A 27,951-nucleotide genomic window follows, 5' to 3' on the forward strand; every position below is an offset into this window, starting at 1 on the left:
TGCCATTAGAAACCAACTTTATTGTTGCACTTTGAAATTATTTACACAATATAAATCTCTTTGAAAGGTACATTACTTCATTTAATCAGTGGTAGAAGGCCTTAGAACAGTTTCAATCACATTTAGCTCAAAAGAAATACAATTCACTCCAATGAATAGATGATGCACCTAAACACCACAACACACACGAGGCAGGGGGACTCTCTGGGGGATGACAAAGGCTCTTTTACAAATTGAGCTCAGTTCACTCACAGGACACGAGTGGACTTGTGTTTAAAAGAACACTGAAAAACCCGCAGTAACAAAGAAAATGACACAAAATGGAAAATATTCCTCCTGTGCTGTGGCCCTGTGTCTGCAAGTGTTCAGAGGGTTTCAGGGGAGAGGCTCAGAACCAAGGGCTCCAACCTGGAGCCACACCTCAAGACTGGGCACATCCTCCACGCTCACACTATCAAAGCATTGTGCACAAACAGCAGCAGTAACCACCACACTGTGATACAAAATGGAACATGGAAATTTGCTACAAAATAAAAAATCTTTCACACACTGAAGGCTGGACACTTATTTTCTGACAACACTTAGGAATTACCACTACCAAAAATTTAGAAACAGATACTTTTTCTCCAGTTCATGCTGTATTTGATCCATTTTATACGGTATTTTTACATTTCTCTTCCAGGGTCTCTTTCATCTTGCATTTTGTATGGGCCTCTATGTGGGGAAAAACCCAAACCCACTTAATAGAGGAAAAACACAATTGCAATGCCACAAAAATAGGCTGGTGCAGCACCTGAAGTTATTTCAGCATTTAGCATCAAAGTTTGCTTGTTAGATTTCAAGTAATTTGTTTTCCTTTCAATTCCCATGAAGTTTCCCTCTGTCACCTCTCTACAAACACCAAACCAAAGACATTGGGGAAGTCCATGATCTAAATTCACAGCAGAGGGAACTGTGATAGCAGCCTGACAGCTTCAGAGGGCTGCAGATCACAGTGTGAAACCTTGAACCAAAACCTTGGTCATCTGGTCAAGTCTGGCCATCTAAGGTCCCAGTGGTCTCCAGGGCCATGCCAGTCAGTTTTCTGACATTTCCCAACAGTAATAAAACCCTTTACGACAGAATCCCGTGCAGAGCACCATCCACATTATTAAATACACAGAAAAGCCCAAACCACAATGAATTGCAAACTAATCAGCTACAAAGGTGCTTCCTTTTGTACAAATGATTTTTGGAACAGTCTCTTCCCTCTCTCCACAGGTTGACTGGTTTCCTAATTACATAATCTCTACAGATCAGACCAACTGTAAAAGCCACTTTAAAAGAAAAACACTTTAAATCAAGCAATGCCTTATCCAGTGTCTCAGCACTTCACTTGGATGGAGCACCTCCTCACAACCAGCCTGTGCAGACATTTCACACATCTGCCTTCGCACTGAGGGTCTCTAAGGCACAAAGCCTGGTTTGATCCAACCCATTCCATCTGCAGTGCTGTGATTTCCCACTGCTGAGAGCCCCCTTCCCAAAGACCCCGTGCCTGGTTAACAGAACATCTACCCTGCACAGGCTCAAGGGCTTGGCTCCTCCTGCCTTTCGCAGCCATCGAAAACAATCAGTGTTTGCCACTCACAGTCATAAAAGGGGAGGAGAAATCATCTGCAAGACTGCTCCACATCAGCCTGGCATTCCCTCCAGGTCTGAAAAAACCCTTTCTGCTCCACTGCCGTGATTACAGCCTGCTGGGTGGGGAAGATGACAGCAGAGCTGCCAAGTGCAGCAGCTCAGCAATCTTAACACACAACAGTAACAAAAACCATGAAAGCAAGGAACACACAAGCACCTGAAGCAGACACTGGGACATGCTCAACCTGCTCTGCTAGCTGGAGCAGGGACTGCCCCAAACAGGAGATCACAGTGTCACTGCGGTTTGGAACAAAGCTTTATTTCAGCAAAAAGTTACCCAATTCCAAGATTTCTTTTGGTATGAGTAACAAAAGAGTATTTGAGATCTTCTGTTACATACCAAAGGCTTTAAAAAATCTGAGCATCATTCTGAAACAAGCTTCACCCTTTGTAATTTGCTCTTGTCCTTAAACCATGAGAGTAAACAAGCATATTCAACACCTTGCTACAGCACAAACTTGAAATTCCAAGTGAGTGATTTCCTTTTACTCACATTGATCAAACCCATCCCTCCTCTTGACCAGCACTCCTTGGATAAACTCACTTCCCAGGACCTTTGCAACCTCAAGTGTCACCGCAGGTAAGGCTGAGAGGTTGTACAAACTGCACCAAGGTCAATTTGTCAGATGGAGAGCAAGATTTGCAAACCAGAGTTCTCCAGCTGAGGTATTCAACACACCAGTGAGAAGAAGAAACTAAGAGCTTGAAGGACACCATGGAGTTCATAACAGACAGTGAAAGGCAACAGTGATGAAACACAGTCGGGAAAAACTAACCTTTGTTATGTCTGTGTTTCCAAGGTTAAAGGCCTCTTCAGAAAGGGACTTTTACACAAAAAATAATTCTGATGTGGTCAGAAGTCATGCACTGACAAAGCAGAATGTAATTTTAGTCCAAAAGGAACTACTGATAAGCCAAATATGGAAAAGAAGATTTTAGATTCATGTTTATGCTAAAAGAAGTAGGATTGTGGGCACAAGAAGGAAGGAGAAAGGAACCACACACAGGGAAAATATCTCAGCTTTAAGTTTTAAACACTCTGAAGGGGTACCAACAGTTCTAATGTTGAGGTAAATAAATTCACAGAACTCTATGAGTGATTTGGGCATTCAGTACAAGCATTCACAAGTTAGTAACTAATGCTATTAGAAGGTTATATCCACCAGAAGCATTGGAGGGCCTCTACCACAGCTACCTCAATCAGTTCCCCATGGGAGCACACACCTCAGGAGGGCTTCAATCCAACCCTTAGTTTACAAGTCAACAGCATTCAGTAATGTATAAAAAACGTTTGGAGGTTTAAAGAAACGATTTTAACAGCTTTCCCTGTCCCACTGGTACTGCAGACACCTCTGACACATGGTTTGCACTATTATTAGAACAGATTTTCTCTTCATCTAAGTACTGTACAGATCTCTTCATTCCCAGAATCATTCCCAAGAGCAAGATTTCAAAAAAGCTAATGGAGGGGGAAAGACACTGGGTGCCCAAGGCTATAAATGGATATCTTAACATGAAAGTATTATGCTGCATTATAAATCAATTTAACAAAAGAAGTCCGCACACAGAGTTAGATTTCTTCTTTACAACAAGATTTCTACAAAATAGGAGAGAATACAATGCAATACACAAGTCCAAAAATGCAAGATAGAGTACAATTCACACTAATTTACAAATGGTTATTTACACTGTTGTATATACATTACAGTCAGACCTGGTCAATGCAAACTTCACATCCTTTTAAAAAGCAAATCAACAAGTGGCAATGAAGGGATTTAGGGATTTAACATTATGTGACAGGAGACCAGTGACCGTTCAGAAAGCTTTAGTGCTTGAGTGACCTAAGAAATTAGGTCTGGATTAGCCAGATCTGACTGCAGAAATGAGAAGGAAAAAAAATCACACTATTCTGCTTTACAAAAGCAACCAGGCCACTACAGTCTATTGACTTGATGCTATTTCTGCAAGAATGCCCAGATTAATGATCCTCTTCATATTTACAATATAGCTCTAACTACAGCAAGAATTATTAATTTTGGCATTCGTGCCCTTAGCTTAACGAAGGCAACAGAGTATCTTCTTGGCAAGTCACAGTCAAAACTACTACAGGATGTTTCTAGAGCTCAGTCATTTTGTGTCCTCCTTCCAGTATTTCATGTTGCTACTACAGAGACCCAGATAAATTAGTGAAACAAGTACATGTTTTCTAGTACCTAACTTACATTCAGAATGTCCTGTATTCACAGTTTCAAGCTACCTTACCATCTGCAATGCAAATTACTGCTTCCAACTGAATGCATGTGCAGATATTCCCCAGGAAAGGAGGATATCCGAGTGCCACTGGCTCAAAAGGATGTGGAACAAGGCTCAAGGCAACTGGCATTGCATTTTGGGAGATGCTTTATAGTATTTCCTCAGAGCTGTCACAAATGGATGTAACCTGCACTCCTCTGGAGGGACAGCTGATGCAGAGCAGTGCAGAAGTGAATTCACACGTGCAAATTGAAAGCCTTGACCAGCACTGCAAGCTGGGACAGTCCCTGTGCTCCCAAGTGGCTCAGGAAGGGCTGGGACTGTTTGCTACCTGCCTCAAGGTGCTTTCACAGGGCTCCCTCCACAGGGACAGACTGAGCTGCACTCAGGAAAAGCTTTGGTTCTGCGGAAGCAAACTTCCACTCCTGCAGTTATTGCTACTCGAGCTGTACAAACAAAATACTACTGACAAAAACTACAGAAACTCCAAACCTAAGTAGTACTGGTACCTGAAAAGGGAATGTGTTCTGCCATTGGGAAACTTAGGATCTGTCAGCTGTTGGATTTCCCAAGACCAAATGAACTTCACAGCCTTCTTTCAAAACATTTCATAAATACAAAGCAACACTGTCAGAAATAAAGCAATTGCTTGGAAGAAAATAGTAACAAAGAGTTCAAAAATCTTTAGCAATCTTAGTTCCAGGGACATCTTGCTGAACTTAAAGGAAATACAAGACAGCAGGGTATTATTCATCAAATGTCAGTAAAGTCCATAGGGGGAAAGTACAGTAGATTAAGGACTTCAGTGCCTTCATGAGCTCTAGCAACATCCTTGATAACTGCTACAAAGTAAATGATAAATGTCTATTTAAGCTATTTGTTTCAAATCAAAGAGAGTTTGTCCAGTATAGTAGCCTCCAGCTAATGAAAACCGTTACCTCATTTCAAGTTACAAAAAAACTCCCAGCTCTCCCATTTGTATAAAGATTTTTAAGGTTTTGACTGAATAAAAATAAAATGAAAACATTCATAGATTAATACAAACAAGAGGAAAAAAATCCTAAACGGTGCTTTTGTAAAACAACAGGATACCATTGGAAATGGTCTTTATTGGTGAAGATTTTTCATTCACATGAGTTGTCTTTGTCCTGCCTCACTCCAAGCTTCTGTAAAGCACACGTGTATGTAGGTGTGCACATGCTATACACACGTACACACACTGCCACGTGCCATAAAGCAGTTTTGAATAAATATCTTTGCTGGAATCTGTACAACAGACTCCCCAGCTAAGTTTGTGTTTGCATGTGCTCGTGCACACGCCAGACTTTGTACACGTGGGCACTTATGTGACCAAAGTGCAAAGTTTTTCAGAGTATCACCAGAGTCTGCCTAGCCCCAAACCGCTTGCTGGGCTTGAGCTTCCTGCTGTGGGCTCCTTCCCAGCTCCTGCCCCCAGCCCCACCCTCCCTTGCACAGTTAAAGCCTCTTTTCCACACAAACTTATGCATTGTTAGGTAAACATTTTCTTTTCAGTTAGCATTTTGTAATCCAGACCATTCTTGGTATAACAGCTTTAAGAAATAAAATGTGTGAGATGATCAAAGCCTCACTGCCAAAGTCATACACTTTCCCATCATGTCCTTCACACTGGAGGCTTTCAAAAGCAATTTGCTGACAGAAAACAAAAAAGAACCACCAGACATACCAGAATTTGCACAACTACGGGCCAGGCAGTTAAGACTTAAGATCCAAGGTGAGAAGGGGACAAAGCAGAAGGTCGCCATCGGGACAGGAGCTGTGAACCTCTCTTGAGGTTCACCGGGAGCTCTGCTCTCCTATCTCGGGTCCAACAGTCCCTTCTGCCACTGCAGCAGACAGACACAGACAGCAGAGTTCAAACCCAGGATCGAGTTGCAAAGAGGAGGAGAGATTTGCAATAGTGGTGCTTTGCACTAAGAGTACATGTAATAAACAAGCAGCTTTCCCAGAAGTTGGGCAGGCTGTCCGCCCAACACCAGTGGTGGGTACAATATCCTCAGAGAACCTTGCGGCCATAGAACTTCAACATTTCTACAGCCCAATCCAGACCAAAAAAAAAATCAAAATCTTATCTATCATTTCAACAAGCTGCTTGATTCTTGTGCAAAAGAAAAGTACCATCCTATGGAAAGCTACCTTTAAAAAAAGGGGGGGAAATAAAGATCATCCTAACCCCTCTCCACAGCTACACCACACTAGAGATCTCACAAGTCTATGTCACTCCTTTTGCTCACAGGCCTCTAAAAGAACAATTGTCTCTGACATGTCTTCTGCATAACTGAATGCAACTTCAATAAGTTGTTAAACAAATCCTTTGGAACAACTTCACTGTCTGCACCCAACTTTAACACAAACCGATGAAAGCAGCAATGGAATCATGTTAAACGTATAATAAATAATTCACATACAACATATGTTAAATTACAAAGAAGGATGAAATTGCCATTTCTACAACTTTTGATAGATTTAGCAAGTTTCTAATCCGTTTTATATCAACAGCAGTACGTATGTTCTTCATAATAAATTTAACATTGAAGGACTGTCTAGAGGCATTATTTATAAAGCAAGAACCACCAAGTGAGCATCACAGCACTTCAACAAATGTTTAGCTTTTTTCCAGTATCTGTTCTGAGAAAAGATTCAGGGGGTGTCTATCCACTTGGTAAGAGTCCTCCTCTTCGTTACTCGGGAAGAGTTAACGCCATGACCTCCAGTTTCATTTTGAAATACTGGTTAAACCGAACAATTGCATACCTGGTCAAAGAGAGAGAGACATTCCAGGTTAGGAGCAGCTAACTCTTCAATGACAACAGCCATGCTAAGCAGGACTAGTCAAAATTCCACTGACCCAGCATCCTGTTTAGAAAATTGACTCTTAGCAGCTGCCAAAGGAAGAAATTAGGAACAGAGCAATGATATTATAGAATACATTCTATAGAATATATTCTTCTCTACCACCCCCTAGTCCCAGCCTGCAAAAGAGATGCAGCTCCAGGATTACCAAGGGTAGAAGTTTAGTGTTTGACTGTTGTTAAAGGGCTGTCCCCAGGTGCAGTGCCACAGGAACTGGATCCCCATGGTTACACAGAGGTGCCAAGGGCTGTCCCCAGGTGCAGTGCCGCAGGAATTTGGATCCCCATGGTTACACAGAGGTGCCAAGGGCTGTCCCCAGGTGCAGTGCCGCAGGAATTTGGATCCCCACGGTTACACAGAGGTGCCAAGGGCTGTCCCCAGGTGCAGTGCCACAGGAACTGGATCCCCACGGTTACACAGAGGTGCCAAGGGCTGTCCCCAGGTGCAGTGCCACAGGAACTGGATCCCCACGGTTACACAGAGGTGCCAAGGGCTGTCCCCAGGTGCAGTGCCACAGGAACTGGATCCCCACGGTTACACAGAGGTGCCAAGGGCTGTCCCCAGGTGCAGTGCCGCAGGAATTCTGGATCCCCACGCAAACACACAATCCCCAATCTCCCAAGTGTTCGGGCTATCGCCGGTGTTTTCCCGCCCTCCAGCGGCCACCGCCGGGTACTGCAGCCAGCCGGGGGCCCGCATCGGCCTCACCCACAAAAATGACATTATCCGGCCCAGAAAACCCCAGGTGGGACCTCCTGCCAGGTAAAACGATGAACCCTATCACCTTGCTCGGTCCCCAATAGAGAAATTAATTCCTCTGCTTGTCGCCATGAAAGACCATTTTAAAATGGCCAGAGACAGATACCTACCTGAAGCAGAACTTCATGTTCATTGGTGGTACAAAGACTCTTTAAAACAAGAATAGCAACCTCCAGGATCAATATTCCATGCAATAAGTAATCAAGCTCTTTTGCACTATACCCTTGACCCTCACTGTTGGAAATGTAGGTCTGGCACCAGACAGCACACCTTACTGACCACCTTGGCTTCCATGCCTTTGTCTCCCCAGCAAAAAACACTTGATTCCCAAAAGCATTATGTTCCTTGCCTTGTAAACTATGTGCTTTAGCCCAGGGGGACATAATCTAGAGAGCCTACAGCAACAGAAAACACTGACAGACAGGTTTTGCTGCCTTGCTCTCCCTTACAAATGAAGAGTTTCACTGTATGATCACAAGGTCAGGTGTGTTGCTCAGATCTCAGTTTCTGACAGCTGGGGTGTTGCAATAAATGGCCCCACAAGTCCCTTCCACCCTCTAGTATTCCATGACTGTACACAGCAAGCACACTTACCCTAGAAAATCAAAATCAATGGTGGAATATTTGGCTTGAATTAGAGCCCACAGTCCCCAAAAGAAGTGTGAAGCCTGAAAGAAAAAAGCAATAGCAGCAAAAATTAACCTTACCTTAAATCTAACACATTAACATTCTCACAGAGACAAAATTTCATCTATAAGAGAACACTCAAACCCCAATCTTTGTAAAGTCATTTGAGCTCTTTTTACCAAAGAGATTTATAAGCAGTATTACAGAATAAATTACTCACAAGCAGACAAGGAAATCCAACTGATTGCTGCTTGTCAAGAGAAACAATGTTCCATTTATAAACTATGTCACCTATTAAGCAGATTGTTGTGTGACTATATACACCATGCTAAAAAAATGCACAGAAATGTAACCACCACCTCTACTGCTGTAAACTTCTGTTACTCCACATGTATTGAACTCCAGCGCAAACAGGAAATTCCTTTGAATTTTCAATTACACCCTGAGACCTGTACAATTACACTCACTTTCACTGCTGGCTTGAACAAAGAGAGATGTAATGCTTTAAGAAAAGCTCTATTTCATCAGCATTTACACAAATTTCTCATCTGGTCCAGACTTACTTCCATTAGGAGCCCAGAGAAGCAGTCTGGAGGCCTCTGCTCACTTTCAGGTTGACAGTATGGATCATATTAATGATATGGTGTTAATACACCTCAAAATGAACATGTGATGGCCATAAGCTTGGCAGTGTCCTGTGGAAGACACTTCTGAACAGACCTTGACCTTCAGCAGATGAACTGCTCACACTAATTACCTAAATGGCTTCCCGAGGCTCGAAAGGAACACCTGACCAGGAATTTAGTAGCCATCCATGGACACAGCTGAAAACACCTCAGAACAGCAACTGCTCTGTGCCCAAGTGAGTCCTGTGCCTCTGGTTCAGGTACCTTGGCAGAGAGCTGCAGTTCATCACCTTACACCAACATCCATGAACTTGTGTCAAGTTTTCCTTACCAAAGCTCCCCACATGACCTGACACAGCAGTCAGAGTGTTTGTGCACCACAGGCGTTCTACAGGCAAGCCCTGACCTGCTCTCTAAACACCTCTCCATCCTGTCAAACATGACTATGGCCACTGTCAGAAACTGACCAAAGAGCGCTGTTTATTTTCAAACAGGCCCCCAGCCTGCTCAACTGCAGCTCCAAGAGTCCTAAATGAGTGGGCCGCTGAACTGGACAGTAACAACCAACATTGTAAAACAACAGCAGCATACAAGCCATTGGTTTTAAAGCTGGTTTAATAATCAGCTTCCTGTGAACTCCTGCTCCTCACTGCAGCCAGGGGCTTGTGCCAGAAAACTAAGGGAATTACAGTAACAGAGGAGTGCTTGAATCAGTAGGAAAGAGGACTAAAATAAGGCCAAAGTGGCTGCTTGAGCCTCACTCCTCCTACAAACGTTATTCTTCAGAAGAAAAAACATGCAAGCACTTTGGCTGTAACATTTCCTGTCATGGCATGTAGGCAAAACAAGATCAGCAAGAGACCCTAGAGTGACCTACTTCTCTGCAAAAGACAATAAATTAAATCCATATATTCTACTTTAACAGAACGTTATCATCTTAGTTTTTGAAAAGCTTTTAAAGCTTGTATGTCTTCATGAAGCACTACCGTGTTCTTCTGCCTTATCACCACTACAAACAAAAATTCAACAAAGACACACCATAAGCTGTGGCCAACTTAAACTTGCCAGGCCAACAGAAATCCTCCCTCAAAGTTCATCTCCTCATTTTCTGAATGCGCAGTGCTTCCTTCACCAGGAATATTCTACAGAGAATATTTAATAGGCAACAGAGAAGCAAGTTTCCATAGAAGAGTAAAGCTTTATTTCTCATGGAAGTTTTCTTTACATGTCACTACATTCAAATTCAAGAAAATAGCAACTACATTTCTTCAAAGAATGTCAGGTTTCTCTGCCTCATTTAAAATATTCTAATCGTTTGTTACTCACCAGTGCAAACTGATTGACTTGGACATACAGAACTTCAACCTCTTTTTCACTGACTTCTGTGCCAAATCCTTTGTATTCTTTGTATGCCTCAAGGTAAGATCTCAGCCACTGCTCCTGTAATTTTCTGTTGGGATAAAGGCTGTAGTCTACCTCATTTACTCCTAGGAAAAGACAACACTATCAGAACCTTATGCTGCATACAAAGACCATGAGAAACCTTTTAGTACTACCACTAGTAGTTCATTTCTGTGCCCCTTCCCACCCCAACACACAGGCACAGATTGATGTGAACAAATAACCACATTTTCACTTTAACCTCACCTTCAATTACATGCTGCCAAGAATGTCCCACATACAAATCAGTGTTCCACATTGCAAATTTATTTTTTCAGTCAGATAGAATCTGCCTGTATTTTGGGATTCAACACCTTGGGCTTTGAGAAAAAGCTTAGGAAAAAGTATTTGCTTTATGAAACAAAACCCCTCACAAATAGATCAAATATGACATATTTTGTAGGAAAAGAGACTTGTGTGCCACAACATCCCAAGCCAAATCCCAAATCCAGATGCACCCCCAGTTATCACTGAGCCCACATCTGAAGAAAACTTCCTGTGAGTCTGCCTCTCTCCTCCACAGGGCACTGGTAGAATTAGGAGCCCATAACTCATTTCTATCCTGTTTTTCTTCCTATACTGGAGGTGCTTAATCACAGGTTGTAGGGAGTCTGCCAGGAGCCCCAAGCCTGGATCACAGTTCACTTTCACTGTCACTCTCAGGGAATTCAGGAATTCTCATTAATTTAACTTGCTTTCCAAATCTTTAAATTACCAACTATACAATTCAAATTACCAAGCACACACTCTGACTTTTTCTTTTTTTAGAAGTTATCTAAACTGAACATTGTTTGTAAAGTAACCAGTAGATTAAGGCTCTTCATTTCACCAGGGTGTGCTTTCCATCTGCTCTGATCATTATGTAGGTTTTCCCTGCTGGCCCATGCTCTGAAATAGTACAGCACACACATGAGGTCATTTCTCCCTCATGGAGTAAGGGGAATGAATGGGCACTTGCTGTAAAAAATTTTAACTAGTTAATAAATTACTCTAAAAGCACCATACTCCTAAAACCCCACCTTTTCCCTATGACACAGTCTGAGCCTTTACTTCTGGTTTTGGGACAGGCCCAGTACTTGGTGCAGACATTGCAATCCACCCCCAAACACAGCATCCTGCCTTTGGCACTGTGCACTCCCACAGGACACTGTCACCACAGCATCTCAGGCAGTGGGCTGTCAGCTGTGCCACCCCACAGGAGGACAGGGTGAAAGCTGTGTGCTCTGAACTCATCTAACTATCAGAACTTGGGATGTGATGCTTCCAGCCCTGGCTTAGAACACCTGCAAGGGAAGGGCACAACAGCTCTGCACACTGAGACAGCAACACACCCTGAGCTGACAGCTGTAAGCATGCAACCAGATACACAAACAAAAACAGGAATGAGGTAACTGGGGTTTTTAGCAAAACCAGCCAACTCTCACCTCAGAAACCAATTCTTACCTGCAAACTCATTGAAGTGATTTCCAATGTCATAAGCCAGGTAGTTGTAGCCGGAGTACTCATAGTCTATGAACTGCACATCACCTGTGTGAGAGACAACAGCAGACACATCAGAGTCCACATCAAATCAAGCACCAGCCCTGATCCTCTGGTGTCCTTTGAAGAGTTTTGGGGCAAACAAACCACAAACCCATTTGTACCAGGTTGTGTGCACTCAGACATTTCAGGGTAAGGCTGTGACTTCTACAATATGAGATATTTAAAGGTAAACATTCATTCAGTAAAGCTCTTAAATTTAGAGCTCACAATTCTCTCTGCCTCGAGTCCGAGTAGGAGAATTTCAATTTTAAGTTCTACCACATGAGGGCCTCCCTTACTCTCAAAATGAGAAGTACTGGAGCACATTCTTTCTTTAAACTTTATGTAGAAATAGCAGATCAATTTCTCCCTGACTACCAAGTAACAGTCCTGTTTATTCATCACACCAATGTGCAGCCACAGTGGACTAACACATTGCAACACGCTGATGCTTCCTGTTTCCTCTACCACTCCTACAAAGCAAGATTACTCCAAAGTTGCTTTTTTTTAGGCTGGATTCAACCAGCCCCATAAACCATCAGACTGAGGTTGCCAAAGCTACCAAACTATGCAGCATTGTGCAAGCAAGGGCTGATCAAGCAGCAAACACAGCCCCAAATGTTTCCCAATTCTGTTCACCTGCACTGAAGCTGGGGAAAATGCACTGAAGCTGCTCAAGAGTGTTCACAGCACACAGAAAAGTCAAAATGTAAATGAGATTGATCAGGTAAAACTAGAGCTCTTGTATTATGAGGGAAACCAGCAGAAATACTTAAAAAACAGGAAATTAGGCAGTGGGTTAACATAAGATCTGTTTGCATTAGAAGATTAAAAAGTAAAACCTTACATTTCTCACTGCTATATTGAAATATGTAATTTTCACCGTTGCACCTTTCTCCCTTCTCTATACTCTTTTTGTTATCACTACCTGCATTATTTAATTAAAAACCTGCATTATTTAATTAACAAAGCACTCATTCTATTATAATGAAAAATCTTTTAACATGACTTAAAACTCTAGGCTAAAAAGAAAATCATGAACAATGTTGAAATTAGGCACATTCTGTATGTATTTCCTAGACTAAGGATTTTAAGTGCCTGTTACACTCCCTCCGTAAGATTCAGGAATATTGTACAGCTCAAGTGAAATAGTTTCACCACGTCCTGACCAAGTTAGCACAGAAGAAGTTTGTTAGAAGTGTTCTTCTAAAGCCAGTTAAAATCCCAACCCTGGCTAATGTCCTGCTATGCAGGTGATCTCCTGAGCCCCTTCTGCCCCCCAGACACTTAATATCACTTGTATTGAGAGGTTTGTTTTCTTCCTTCCTCACCTAAAATCCAAACACAGCAGGTAAAAGTCTGCTAGTAAAATATGGACATAAATACTTTAAATTTTCATTAGCAGATTTCACCTAGAACATCCCTAGGTGCCACCATTAATTTTTAATTACATTTAAACAACTTACTTCCAGATATAAAGAATATTACACAGAAGCAGAAAGTGAAGCTGACAAGGTATGGGTGGGGCTGTCCCCACAAAGCAGGAACAAGGACATACCCAGCCCTTGGGCAGCAGATGGAGAAAACCTGGCAAACTCCCATTTGATAAGACAAAAGTTCAAAGCAAAAAAGCTTTGCATTTGCACTGATCCACTTCAGGCTCATACTACTGTGCAACTCAACCTTTTAAATTAATTTTTGCACAACTGCTCAAAAAAAATCTGCATAGTTCTTTCTATGGAACTGAAAGCAAAAACTTTGAAGTTCGTTGCTTCAAAAACGTGCCATATAGATGTACATATACATATAAGTACATACACATACATACATCTGCCCTGCTTTAGGAAAAGCAGAAGAAAGTCTGCAGTCATTGTTTAAATAATCAATGTGTTTTTAAAGATTTACTGCAGTTCATATGAGAAAGCCACTTCTAAAAGCTCTGGCTTACATTACTGGCTTAGCAGGTAGCTGTTTCAAGGTTTCCAAAAGATGTACAAATTGTACATCCCATCAATATTCCTGAGAGCAAGAGACACTGGTCTAAGTGTCTTTGAGGTTCATTGAAATGAGAAAATTTGAAAAGAAGCTCTCTGGAGACTGCTGTTGACAGAAATAGGCATGTCAAGAGTGGGGAATATTTCAAGGTGAAACACATTTCTTTTTTGCAGGCATGTCCTAGGGCAGACAACATGCAACACACCCCACAAAACCCACAGGGAGATGCAGAATTCCATATCCCAGAAATGCACTTTTACATAGACCAAGCAGGAACCAACAAAGCATCTGCTGGACCTCCTCAGGGATCTGACAGGTAGGACACCTCTCTGGCCAGCTGCTTTTCCTTCCCATGGTTTCACAGGGAAAGCACTTCCCCTGCCAAGTCCTGGCTGTAGCTACCAGAGCTGAGGGATGTACCCCGAGTTGTGTCCCCTCCTGCCCACTGAGCCCCTGGAAAACAGCCTCAAAGTCAAGGATCTGTGCTAGGAACACGCTCGGAAACTCACAAACAGCTCACCCACCCAAAGGATAATTTTAGCTGTAAATGCCCAAAAGAGCTCTGCAAAACAAAACAGATTTTTAGATCAAAAGCAGAAGCCTCCATCTTCAAAAGCACTGAGCACCCACACACTCCTACCAAGGATCACAGAAAACATTGGGTGGGCAGAGGGAATAAACAGAACAAAACTATCCATCCACCTACACACAACTCCCTGCCAGCTGATTTTCATATATGCAAAAAGAGCACGCAGAAACAGAAAAACCTCTGATGCTGGATCTTGTTGAACAGCAAGTGTCTGAATACTCTTAAAATATCAGGTATTTTTGGAAATTCCCAGGTCACGCTGGGGAAAAAAAAACCCACAACCACAAAAACCAAACAAATTTAGGAGCATCAGAACACAAGGCCTATAAATAAGCAGCACCAAGCTTCAAGCATATTTTGAATATTCCTGATGTCAAAACTGCAATAAAAGCAATGTGAAATGCTAAACTATATCCTTCAAGGGGTAGATGACAGTGATAATTATAAGTTATGTAAAGTACCACTTGCAGATTTCCATATCCTGAGTGACTGAGAATGGACATTAGCAAAACAGCAAGGGGCAGAGTTCTCTCAGCCACAGCAGGAACAAATTCAAATCAGATGAGTGAGACTCCATTAAATGAAGTTAACACTCAACATGCTCTTCCAGGCTCATAAACAAGGACAGGAGACTGATTTTCCTTAGAAGCAGTATGTGGCATGACTATGGTTTTTCTTGCAACTCTGAAAACTTGATGTGAATTTAATGCAGAGGACAAGGCTAAGGCAAAGCTCGGGAACAAGCCAAAATTATTCACACTGCATTGGACACAAGTCCCAGTACATCCTGATAGTCTGTACCTTAAACACATCCCCACACATCCCTCCAACCAGTAAATGTGCAAATTAAGCATTCCAAAAATTATAAGTACAGTATTACTAAAACAAATAAATTATGTTTCCTTTGTGACAGCTTCTGAAAAGCCAGACAATACTACCAGTTTTGCACAGATTTTAGTGAGGAATAAAGAAAAAATAAGGTAGTTAATCTAGAAAATCCATTTTCTCTTGTTTTCAGTTTAGGGTCACCAAGGTCTTTTGGACCTTGGACACACAGAGGCTTTTCTAGATGGAAGAGTGAGTTTAGTCAGAGTATTGCATTCACCAAAAATGTTAACTACCTTCAGACAATTTGGTGCCATGCCTAGTGAGGCTCATCTTTGAAAAGATTACATTTTGTGGTCTTGCACAATTTTCTTCTATACCAAGAAAAGCTTTTGCTCTGCTAACCACAATTCCAGTTATACATGTTTCTTTACAGTTAAAGCTGAGCTTCCTGCTGATGCTCTGTAAAAAGTGTGCCATAAAAAACAGCTTCCAAATGACAACCATCCTCTCTACAGATGGCACTGAGGATTGGTTACTATGAAAGTGGTCCCTGCTGTACCCAGATTGCACAAGTTTCACAACACAGTACATGTACAGTGTTCAAACATAAGTTTAATAACATATTTACTTCACATCTCCAAGTGTTTCCCCCAGCTGTTTACAGCTTGCTTGAAGCCTCAGTACTTACAAACCTCCCTCTCCCCACCCAGTCTCCAAACCCTAAACACTTACACACTTGTTACTGCAGGATTGCTCACAAGGGATGCACTGCTGGCACTATTTCTCCCCCATTCTGCTTACAAAAAGAAAAGCACACAGCATTTGTTTTTCCAATTAGGAGCTTCAAGCCTATCCACCACAACTGGGAAGTTTTTAAAGGAATTCCTCAGATCCTTTTCTTTTTGTTGCATGCATCTGCTATGCAAAGTGACTACAAAAATTACTTTTATCTCAGTGGGTCTGCTCTGGGATGCTAAAACCTTAAGTAATTTCAGCACTAAAATAAGCCACATGGTAAAAAGATTTAGTTTTTGGTACTACAGTATCACAACTCCAAGTGTTTAACACTACAAGTCTGGTCTTCTGCACACCTTCCATGCTTTCCCCCCTTTCTCTGTTTAAGCAGACCTATAGTCCATAATTGAAACTCAGTAAAACCTTTCAAGCTTGGTACTGAACTCACAGAATTCAAAATCTATGTTGCTAGCATTGTTAGGATGCATACACACATACAGGCATATATAAGTGAAAGCAATTCCCTTCAAAGGGGGCATTACTCAGAGGGAAACTTGGACACAAATCACCAAAAGAGTTTATTCCCTCAGTTCACATGGTGATGCAGAATTCACACACGATGCAGAAATGTGTTAGCACATACAGCAGTTTTCATACTGGAACCAGCAGCAGCTTGGTTTTGTTCTTGTTCTTTAGGAGTTAAGGCACATAACTTACATACCAACAATCCTACTCAGCTGGCACAAAAATATGCAGCTACTAGAAGGAATGCGTCATCCTTATTTCAGGAGAAAGCCTTGTAATCTGATTAGTCACATTCAGCTGAGCTCAGGTATTTGAAATGGGAGGAAAACTGTGTATTTTTACTGCACAGTGGCCATTTTAGCATCACAAGTTTGCCTTGTTAGGTTTAATTCCTGATGGATTCCCTTAGTAACTGAGCCCCTAACCACTAAAATCAATAAGCTGTGGGTTTATATGGAAACTTTAACAGATCTCAACAACACGAACTATGAGTTAAATGTATAGTAATAGAAACACAACTGTAATTCATTTTTGCCAAGATGTGTGCTGCCTACAACTGTTTAAACAAAGCATGGATCTACAAAAGGAATCTTTCAAGATGTCTGTGTACCTCATGCAGAAAACAAATGGAGCTACTGAATGTAGTAATGAATATCACTAAGATACTTCATTATCAAAGGGTATTCCCCACAACCTCAAACCAGGACAAAATGTTGCAGGAGACCATCTCCATGTTATTTTTTATACCTGCAGGATCTTGTTTTCTTCCTAAAAGCTTTATACACCCACAACAGAATTACAGAATTAGCATTCAGTCACACACTTTGAAGCCCAGGCATACAGGCAAGCTGGGGATTAACAAATTCACAAGGTCATTAAAGAAAAGCAGGAACACTGATTTTCTTCCTCTATACAGCAGTATACAGATGAGAATTAGCTAATTAAGCACAGGTATCACTGCCATTACACTGGGTCTCCAAAGCTCCCACTGAGCTCACCCCAACGAGTGAGTAAAACACTACCGCTGATGCAGCACAGCAAGTACAGCACAAAGGCCTCACTACTCACACCTACCTCTCTTCTTGTTGTAAATAATATTCTTACACAACAGGTCGTTGTGGCAGAGCACCACTGGTGATCCTAAATTAGACAGTCTCTCCTTCATCCAGGCCATCTCCTCCTGAAGAACTTGAGGACTCGGAATGTCCCTTAAGAACCTTTCCAGGTGTAAGGAAACAGAGTTAACATTGAGCACTCCGGGTTCCACAGCAAGCATTTGTAATGAAGCCCTTGTCTCTACATTCTTCCTGCCAATAGTCCAACAGACCCTCTCCCAAATCAGGGCACTCTTGCCCAAGGCACAACAGCACTCAAATTACGACAATTGCTTTTCTCTCTCCTCCCCAGAAAACAATTTTCTGAAGATGATCTGTGCTGTAAACACAACAGCAGTCCAAGAATCAGGAGCAGGACATGAATACACTCCCACACATCTTAAAGGTGCAAAGATTAAAAGAATTACTGAATGAATTTCATTCACTTTTTGTTCACATTCCAGTACTTCCTCCCAGAAGAACACACAACAGCATTAGGTACCAGATGGATCTGTACTGAGGAAATCAGCACTAAGTTTTAGTCTAGTCACAGGATACACTTCAATGGCCATTTTGTCCTCTACATTTCTACTTACCTATTCATGTTCTCTCCATTTAATAATTTGATGCTGTAAAAGAAAAACCACTTTGCTGGAGCATTCTTTAATTACAATGCAGCAAGTCCATGATTTCAAAGTCACATGAAGAATATTTTTAAGCTGATGTCTACCTTCTGAGCAACAAAGTCTGATGATATTGTACAAAAACAAATTGCAGCAGAAGGAATGTGAAGTCTGGAAATAACATGATGAAATACCCACCTTTTATTCACTTCCTCATCTGCAAATTCTGTCGGTATGAGAGAGAAGTACTTCCCCATTTTCAGCCACAAATTGGATTTAGGGATCCATCCATTGTGTGCATGAATAGTATGGATTTTAGCAAGCTGTCTAGCGATGAGTCTAAAATAAATTAAAATTAAATTAATGTTATATTTAACGGAAAAACTCTAAAAAATACAGCTCAGGAATTCAAAGAGGGTTTAAACAAGAGGAGCACAGCCATAGGGCAGCACACTTCGAGACTCAGAGTTCATTAGGGTCACTACCTAAGGGGGAAGGACTGGAGTTCAGTTACAGCACACAAACTTCACCTGCATTTACAGTCTACTCTTGCTTATTTTTCCAAGTATTCATTTAAATTAGCTGCTATTTTTAGGCAAATACATTTCAGCGCACACATGAAAAACTAAAATCTTACAACATCAGCACTTTCTGCTCACTGCTAACAGTTTTAAAATCATTTCTCAGCGGAGCTTTCTGGTATCTATTCACAAAAGGAATGTCTTGGAAACAGCTGGCAATACTTTAACCAAGTCAAGCCCCCTGCAACTCCAGCACATTCAATGACCTCTGTAACGGTAATGTGCAAGTGTCAGCCACAACAACCAGACCTTTAATGAGTACAGTGTTCTGTGGAGGCAGCAGGGATCACTGTTCAGCACTGAAATACCAGAACTAAGGCAGTGTGAATGTCAGCTTAGCACAGGCTTACAGAAATACCATCTTCTGCTCAAACTCAACTCCAAGTGCTTCAGGCCAGGCAGAACTCCCTAAACACAGAATGAAATGAGATTTCAGAGTTTCAAAGCTCACCTGAAGATGTCAGGATTGCAGACGTGCTCGGGATCCAGGGCCTCTCCCTGCATGAACTCGTAGCACAGGCCGTTGTTGAAGGTGCAGTAGAGCTGTGGGGCACAGCCGTGGGCCTGCAGCACTCGGAAGCTCTTCACCTCCTCGTCCCTGTCCACCAGCAGCTCCGTCTTGTTCCCGTAGATGCGCACCAGCACCACATCGTCCCTCGTGTCCCCCACGTAGCAGCCGATCAGCTTGTTGGTGATGCCATCAGTGAACAGCTGCAGAGCACACACAACGCGGTGAGCAACCCAGCTCTGCATCCCCAGCGAGGAGGGGAGTGCTGAGTTATTGGTGATCCCACCATGAGCAACCCAACTCTGCATCCCCAGCGAGGAGGGGAGTGCTGAGTTACTGGTGATGCCATCAGTGAACAGCTGCAGAGCACACACAACACGGTGAGCAACCCAACTCTGCATCCCCAGCAAGGAGGGGAGTGCTGAGTTATTGGTGATCCCACCATGAGCAACCCAGCTCTGCATCCCCAGCGAGGAGGGGAGTGCTGAGTTACTGGTGATGCCATCAGTGAACAGCTGCAGAGCACACACAACACGGTGAGCAACCCAACTCTGCATCCCCAGCAAGGAGGGGAGTGCTGAGTTATTGGTGATCCCACCATGAGCAACCCAGCTCTGCATCCCCAGCAAGCATGAAGGGAATGCTAAGTTATCCCTTAGCTCCCCAAATACAAAAGCTTACTAGACGGAGCACTAGGAAATAAAAACTTAAAGACAGAGGAGTATCATGAAGAAAACACTTGAATATAAATGGGGGGTGGGTTTTGTATTTACAGTCATGGCTCTTCTTCCACTCTGTGCGCTCAAAACCCTGACTCTTAATTCAACCCTCCCACAAAACATCCTCACAGTAAAACAAGCAAGCAGCCAAAAGCAGCTTCAAGTTGGATAACAAACATTTTCTAATTGTTAATAGCAGTGAGGTCAGAAAGCCAGCTGAAGAAAGGAAACCAATTTATCAGGATCAGAATACTAAGTGTTCAATGACAACAGTTTGATTTCCTTATTTACTCTTGGCCAGTCATGCACTCTCTGATATGATTTCTGCCTCAAGCCCTAAGTCAGGCCCAGAACAAAAATACTGACAAATGCAGAGATTTGCTGTGTGCCAGACATTACTCTAAGCCACAGTACTTAGTGAAAAACTGCTTCTGCTACAAACCCACCAACAACAGCAAACATACCTACAGGCATCATCATTCTTTAGAACCTTGGAAAGTCTGGGTGGGGTTCTGTTATGGGCTGGGGGGAGGGAGGTGCCTTTTAACATAAATACAGAATTAATTTGTTTTAAAAGTATGAAGTTCACTTAGCAGAAGCGATTCGTGTTGAGCTATTCAAGTCAAAAAATCTCTTTGCCATACTTAGATGAAAGCTTCCAGAATGTACTTCAAAGAAAAAAAATGTACTATGAAAGAGACAGCTCTAAGGTAATCAGAAACAGTGCTACTACAAAAAAATATGCTCATAGTGCTGGTGCAAGGAAACAGTAAGAATTTGAGTTGTTCTGCAGTTGAACAGAAACTTCTGGGCACATTACACCTTCTGTCATAGGTCTATTATCCCATTAAAACAAGTTTCATTAGCACCAATAAAAAGAAATCTGCAACAAGGAAATTGGACTCCCTCAACTGTTAATTTAGGAACTCTACTGATTAGCATCTATTTGTAACATGCTGCTACAAATAATTATTTACACCCAGGAGCACTTTAGCTCTTGCTTCTGAAAAAGGCAGACGGGTTCACTTACTTTTCTAATAACATAATTCCAAGTAGACAATTTCCATATTCCATCCTAAGAAAACCCCTAGTGTTTGCCACCACCAGTAAAAGAACAAAAGTCACTTTACTCTTTTATTCAGAATGCCTTTACCATTTAAAGAGTCAGCTTAAAAGGCCTTGCCCAAAACAATCTGAAATGAAGCAGAGCAACACAGGAGTTCTATAGCCCAGGTGTCAGTTGAGCATGAAAAGCAGAGAACAGACTGTGATGATGTGGATAAGATAATCAGTAAAGTATCAAGGCCATGTGGAAGAGGATGGAAGAAACTACAGAATGCAATGAAAGCAGAGAATTCTGGGAATAAATTTAAAAAATACAGAGATAACAGAGGTTTAGAACACAATGCAACACATAAAAAACCTCCAGCAGCAAGGTTCTGACACAGCTGCAATCCACAAAGTTAATTACTGATATGTGCTTATCACAGCTTAATACATACTTTCTCATGAGCTGATACAAAGGTAAAACTAAACTCAGAAACACTTCTGGAAATTATATTTACACTGCCCACAATTAGATCTAGCCTGAATCCAAGGCTTTCTAGAAAAAAATAAACTCTTTGATGAAATGCAGACTTAAGGTGAGAAAGCTACAAATAAGCTTAAGCCACTCAAGGCTCAGAGAGCAGCACATGGTACAAGCAGGACAGGAAGCACCTCAGAGACAGCCTACCCTAAAGGCACTGTGGTTGGGTTATTAGATTCCTGGAAAGGACATACGATGCATCTGCTTCCATCTCATAAGCAGGTGCTCCATGAAAAGCTCCTCTCTAATCCCTTTGTTCCAAGCGTTCAGAAGAATGAAAACGAAATTGCAATCACATGTAACAAGAACAAACAGACAGAAATAAAAGTGTCATGGGGCAAAGTAGAAAGTACTCATGACTCAGAAGGGCTGACTTTTCCCTTCCAGACTGAGTTATGACATCCACAGGAGGAAGAACTCAGGAAGCAGTACTGCAGTGCCATAAAAACACAACAGTGATGTGAAACTGAAGCATAAATCAGCAGGAATTCCCCAGATTCTGCGGCTGAACCCCAGACTGCCTTTAGGATCTCCTGAAAGGAACAGAATTCAATAACATGCTTCTTTAATGCTCACAAACCTTCAACTTTGTATTGCAAATCCACGTTGATCTATTTTCTGGAAAAGTACAGTCTACACAGGCACATCCACAGGTATACAGGTCAAGAACTGAATTGTTTGGAACAAGGCTAGTTATTTCTCTCTCTGTAGCTACTGTAGCTGCCTTTCTGTAGCTATTCATAAAAGAAGGACAAAGTACAAGTGCAGGAACATGCCTTGGGTAAATTCCCACATGACCAGCCTCACGGAGGGCTCTCCAGGCCATCTCACTCAGCAGGTGAAAGTGGCTGTCTGCAGGATTCAGGGGGTCAGATGATCAGGAGCGACACCATTTGGTGTTAAAAATACCAGAAACGCAGGAAGGAAGCAAGAGTGCCCGCTGCTGTGTGCCAAGGTCAGCCAGAGGCTGAGCACAGCTCCTGCTGAGCTCCTGGGGGCTGTGCAGGGCAGCAGGATGGACACACAGCAGGGCTGGCAGCAGATGGAGCTGCTGCCACCTTCACAGGGCTCTCCTGGCCTGCAAACCATGCACACTTGGGTTGTTTGGTTTTTTTTGGGTGGGGGGGATTGGTTTGGTTTGGGGTTGGGTCTTTTTATTTGTTTTTGTTGGGTTTTTTTTAATGCCAGGGGGAAAAAATGAGTTATTTTTCACCCTGTTTCTGAAGAATATTCTTCTACCTGAAAACAGCATCAGGTACCTAGTTAACACTTTGAAAGCGATGAATTGGCTTTACAAATTTTGTGGTACTGACTAAAACAGCTACAGATTTTTAAATAACAATAATAGTTTATAACGCTAATAGGAAAGGAGCCTAAGACTTGTTCTAAATCAAAGAATGAATTCACTGTTCCTCCCCCAGAAGATTTTGATGTGCAATGCCTGGGGCTGGGGAGGGAGGGGCAGAGGGACAGAACTGAGCTGTCCCGGACCATTCCTTTCCAATGTTACAATTCCCATCCCAAGCTGCAGCATAAGTTCTCTCCCTTGCCATGGCCCCCTCCAAGCTGTGCCCAAACAAACATTGATTCCCTGCAATCACAGCCTCAGCCAGCACCAAGCACCCTCTGCCATGCACAGCTCAATTACCTCAGGCACATCACTCACATGAAACGCCACCACAGTTCCTGCCCCACAGACACCACACAAACCTTTAGAAACGGGGATGGAGATTATCAGGCTTCATCAGACACTGAGAGAGACTGGAGAAACCAACCCAGCCTCAAGGACATCCAATCCTGCTGGCATTCCCCCTGACTGTGGCACCGAGGCACACCTCAAATTACAGCTTTTCCACAAAACATCAGTCATGCAGCCCAGGCTGCAGCTCTGACTGTTCTTACTCTTCTCCTCGCTCACCACTTCTCCATTTGGAGCCATCAGCACTTCTCTGTGGATTCAGCCCTTCCTCTTCATGTGGCAACTGCTGAAGGAAGGGGTGATGTGCCAAAACCGGCTGAGCAACAAACATCCACTTGAAAAATGTTAACAGCACTGAGATACAAAATAAAGTTGGTTTATTTACTTTGATTCCCAGACACTAACATTTGCAATTATATCAATGCTTTTAAACCCACGCTCAGCCTGTTTAAATAAACTAACAAATATTCCAACAAGTTCAGAACTCTGAACCAAATGACAGTTTGTTATTGAAAGAAGATCAGGATCAGCACAAGCAAATAAATTCGATCAGCAGACAGAAAATACAGAAAATACTGCCTGAAGAAAAGCTACTGAGCGCAAGTTGGGATGAAAAATCCAAGGGAAAAAAGACAAAAGCCAAGCTGGTAAACATAGCAGCAGGTGGGTGGCTGTTCCACTGGCAAAACCACAATTTTTTGTAAGCCTTGGGTCCATCCCATTCACATTTCATAGCTGCAGGAACAAATCTTTGCAAATTATAAAGTGTTGCAGTAGCAAAATCATGCCAAATATTGAGAAGTGCAAAGACATGTAAATCCAGGAGAAAAAAAAAATATTACCAAAAAACAAGGAACGCCCAAATATTTCAAAGAATTTAAAAAAGCAAACGAATCCAACTTATTTGGAGATGATAGCTGCTTGCAGGATTTGCATGGGGAGGTTAAGGAGTGTCTTTATGAAAAATTTAATCCCCTTTGCAAAACAAATTCTTTCCACCTCTGCTCAGGTTTCATCCAGGACAGGAGCACTGTTTGCCAGCCTAAATCTTTCATTATTTTAGATCTTTGAATGATTCCTCACCAAATTTCTTCCCACATATACCATTCTGGTCTACCCAAATAATGGTATAAATTAACATTATTAGTATTAAGCCTTTTCACCAATAAAAACAGAGAGCCTTTATTCTCAACACCAAATATTATTTCAGAATGGTTAGAAATTCTGATAGAGTGCAGGATTTTCCTGCAGAGCAGAAATTGTGCATTACCCTACTGAACCCTTCTTTGCCACTAGACTTGAAAGGGGCAGACAGACATGGGACAAAACAATCCTGGATCAGCACTGCTGAAGTGGTAACTAATTCTCCCACACTGTAAGCAAACATTGATCTTCCTTGAATCTCCACAAAAGAGACAAAATAAAGAATTTGTAAGGGCAAAAAAATCCAATCTGTGAGCGCATTTTTACATAGGAAGGGTAATATAACCTCTTTTAAAAAGTAAAGAGTAAAGACAATTCAGTTTTCATATTTCATTAAGAATCATGTAGAATATAAAAACTGGAGTGCCCACTGTCAAAATTCAGGCAGTTTACAAAACTCAGAAGGCCTGTTTTGAGCTAGAAAAGCTTTTTTAATTGAAATTTTAAAAAACTCTGTTTCTCATGTTCACAAGAGCCAGTTTCTGAACTTAGCAAGCAGTGAGTTTCTCAGCAGAAGTCTGGGAGAGACCTCCAAAGATTGCTTCCAACCAGAACTACTCAACATTGCAATTACTAAAATACAGCCATTCCAGAACCAAAAGTGCTGCAAAAAGCAGAGGAAGCAAACCTCAATGCTCAGGAGTTAGAAAATCAAGCACCCAGTTCTATGCAGTTCCTAGGACATTTTCAGCTGACAAGTGCATAACATACACGAAGATGAGTGTTCGGGCAGAAAAATTCTGTTTCTCCCTAGCAATGTGGGTTAACTTGAACATTTGTACTGCCCTGTAGGGACAAAACTCACCTATAACTTCATATAAAGGAGACACATTACAGTATAGCTGCTTTCTTTGCAAAAAGTAACAGCTGATGCTTCTGATGTTATAGCCTTGCTGATAAATAATGCAATAAAAATTACTATCTTCAGTGCTTACTTTCATCTTCCATCCTACATTTGTGCTTTATGCTATGGTGCAAAAAAAAAAATGCAAATGTTAAAATATATCCCTGACTTCAGGTACTTATAAATCTTAGGGATTAAGCATTAACCTTTACTAACTACAGTCTCAAAGTTGTTTAGCTGACTAAACAAATTATCTCACAACAGTAAATTTTTGCAAGAGAAGTTAATTAACTTTTTCAAATCAAACTCTGGACTCTTCAACTGCTTACTAAGTGTTCTGACCCAAGAATTACCAAGAGCAAAGGTAGCAAATGGCAGAGTCCACCTGAAGAAGCAGCAGTGGTTCATTAAACCCATCTCTGTGCTATCATCAAACCTATTCTTTGTCCATTTGCTGTTTCAGATTAGTCAGGCATATTTCCCTGACAGGAGTGGCACGCCCACCTGCCTGCTGAGCACACCCTGGTGAAGGGAGGGCTCCAGGGCATCCTCCTGCTCACTGACACGGAGCCAAAAGCTGTGTGTGCCCCGCAGGTGCCCTGAATGAGCCCCGCACAGCACTGCAGCCTCAGCAGCGGCCAGAGGGTTAGAAATAACAGCCCACAGCTGAAGGGCTTTGTGAACAGCACGGGAATGGATCGCTCTTCCGCTGTTCAAAGGGAAAACACCGAGCTGAGAGGCTGTGCTCTCACAGTAACTTGGTAAAAACTGAACTCAAGGTATTTTGTAGACAGAAACCTCTAACCACAGACAGCGATCTCCTGCTTTACTTCCGTGGGACCAGACAACAGAGACTCTGTTCCACACCAATGGTACTGGTGGTTTTTATCCTGTCAATTGTTTCTTGCAAAGGGAGTGCCAGAAGGAAGCAACATTGGTTTTTTTTTCTTAAAGCTACTACCCCTTCACCCACACAACCTACCCTGCTTAACAAAATAATGTTTTGGTTCCATTTTTCACCAATTCTGAATGAAACACATAAAATTTTTTTGCTGAGAACTGCAGTCAGAGAACCAAAAGAATAAGACTATTCATAACTTTATGTAGCCCTGCAAGGACCAGCAAGTTAGACTATGGACCTCTCCCAAATCAAGATATTCTATGAACTTTAACAACCTCATATGTTGAAAAAACTATTTTCATTGCACCTCGAGATGTTGGGACTGTGCATAACTTATGGCCACTACTTGAAACACATTACTTAGGAAAAGCTCATTAGCTTTATTTTCATGCTAACGGGACTGTCATGCATCAAGTAACATTCTTCTTTCAAGACATCAGAAAATTTCAGTCCAATTATACACCATTACCTCAACGCGCTCAGCTTTCCTATACAAACTAGTTCAGCAGCTCTCCAAAGAGTAACTTCATTGAAATGAGACACCTCCGCATAATAACAACTGCTGAATAACACAGCTGAGCATATAATAAAATGCTCGACCAACCACAGGCTGAACCGCTATTTCCGCAGGCAAACCGGCGAGAGTTTGTGAGTCCAGGGGCCATGTTCAGCATATTCTAGAAGCACAAAGCAGCCAATCCTCCGGCAGATGACTCGTCACAAGTCCCAGTGCCTGCTCACCTAGAGAGCAGCAGAGACAGCAGCGGCGCTTCTGCCAGGAGCAGCGAGCGCGGGCCTCAGCGGGGCCCAAGCCCAGCCCGGATGCGAGCACAAGGCAGATATTTATTCTGGTTTTATTGCAGGAAGCACCCGACAGGGCTGCACCGCCCGGGGGGGCGGAGGGGCCTGCTGGGCCGGCCCGTGCCCCGCTGTGCCCCGGCTCACCGGCACGACGGCCCCCGCTCCCTCCCTCACCGCAGCGCCTCCGCTCCCTCCCTCGGCCGGCTCCGGAGCGCTCCCCGCCGCCGGCGCGGGCAGCCGGGCTGCGGCGGGCACGGCAGGAGGAGGACGGAGAGAAGGAAGGAAGGAAGGAAGGAAGGAAGGAAGGAAGGAAGGAAGGAAGGAAGGAGGCAGCCGGGGATGCTGCGCGCCGCCCCGCCCCGCCGCCGGGCCGCCCAGCAAATGGGGCTCCGCGCAGGGGGCTGCGGCGGCGAGCGGGGGAAGGAGGGAGGGAGCGAGGGGAGGAAACAAGGCGGCAGCTCCCCCGCACAATGGCCGCCCGCCCTCGCCCCTGCCTCGCCCGCCGCTCCCCGCCCTGCCTATCAGCCAAGCGGCCGCGGACCCCCGTACCTGCAGCGTCACCTCCTCGGGTCTCCAGTGCGGGCGCAGCCGGCGCAGCAGCTGCAGGGCGCCCTGGCGGTAGCCGGGCCCCTCCCGCTCGCTGACCGTGATGTCCAGCTTGGGCACCTCCGGCGAGCCGGGCGGGACGTGGATGTAGTTGGACATGACAGCGGGCAGGATGCGGCACGACGCGGGGACACGAAAGTAGGCGGCCCTCGCTGGTGCTCCCTCCGCGGCGGAGCCGGCAACTGACGGGGAAATTTCCACTTGGGCTCCCGATAAAGCGGCTCCTCCTCCCCGGCTGCGGCGCGGAGCAGCCTGGGAGAGCGGGCGGAGCCGGGGCCGGGTGGAGTCTGACCGCCGCCCGCCCCTCCAGG

The 27,951-nt window shown here is 43.2% G+C and overlaps 1 protein-coding gene across 2 annotated transcripts; it reads right to left on the bottom strand.

Annotated features, from left to right (window-relative positions):
- On the bottom strand, positions 1–27,860 carry ETNK1 (ethanolamine kinase 1). 2 transcript variants are annotated; one of them, XM_063155724.1, is made up of 8 exons: positions 27,584–27,860; positions 19,223–19,482; positions 18,389–18,529; positions 17,548–17,690; positions 11,724–11,807; positions 10,167–10,327; positions 8,182–8,255; positions 1–6,729 (listed from the first exon to the last, which is right to left on the bottom strand). In XM_063155724.1, exons 1-8 carry the CDS (start codon positions 27,737–27,739, stop codon positions 6,657–6,659), a joined length of 1,092 nt encoding a protein of 363 aa, XP_063011794.1. In that variant the 5' UTR covers positions 27,740–27,860; the 3' UTR covers positions 1–6,656. The 2 variants fall into 2 exon arrangements, with proteins under 2 accessions (XP_063011794.1, XP_063011795.1); XM_063155725.1 differs by lacking the exon at positions 27,584–27,860 and adding an exon at positions 25,294–25,416.
- Positions 27,861–27,951: the final 91 nt, after the last annotated feature.

This window comes from Melospiza melodia, chromosome 4, assembly GCF_035770615.1.
Source record: "Melospiza melodia melodia isolate bMelMel2 chromosome 4, bMelMel2.pri, whole genome shotgun sequence".
NCBI classification, from domain to species: Eukaryota; Metazoa; Chordata; class Aves; order Passeriformes; family Passerellidae; genus Melospiza; species Melospiza melodia.

Coding starts and splice junctions, on each gene's coding strand:
- ETNK1 (XM_063155724.1), bottom strand. CDS start 27,739: ATGTCCAACTACATCCACGTCCCGCCCGGCTCGCCGGAGGTGCCCAAG. Junction 18,530..19,222: donor TGCAATCCTGACATCTTCAG/GTGAGCTTTGAA, acceptor AATTTATTTTAG/ACTCATCGCTAGACAGCTTG. Junction 17,691..18,388: donor GATGAGGAAGTGAATAAAAG/GTGGGTATTTCA, acceptor ACACCTGGAAAG/GTTCTTAAGGGACATTCCGA.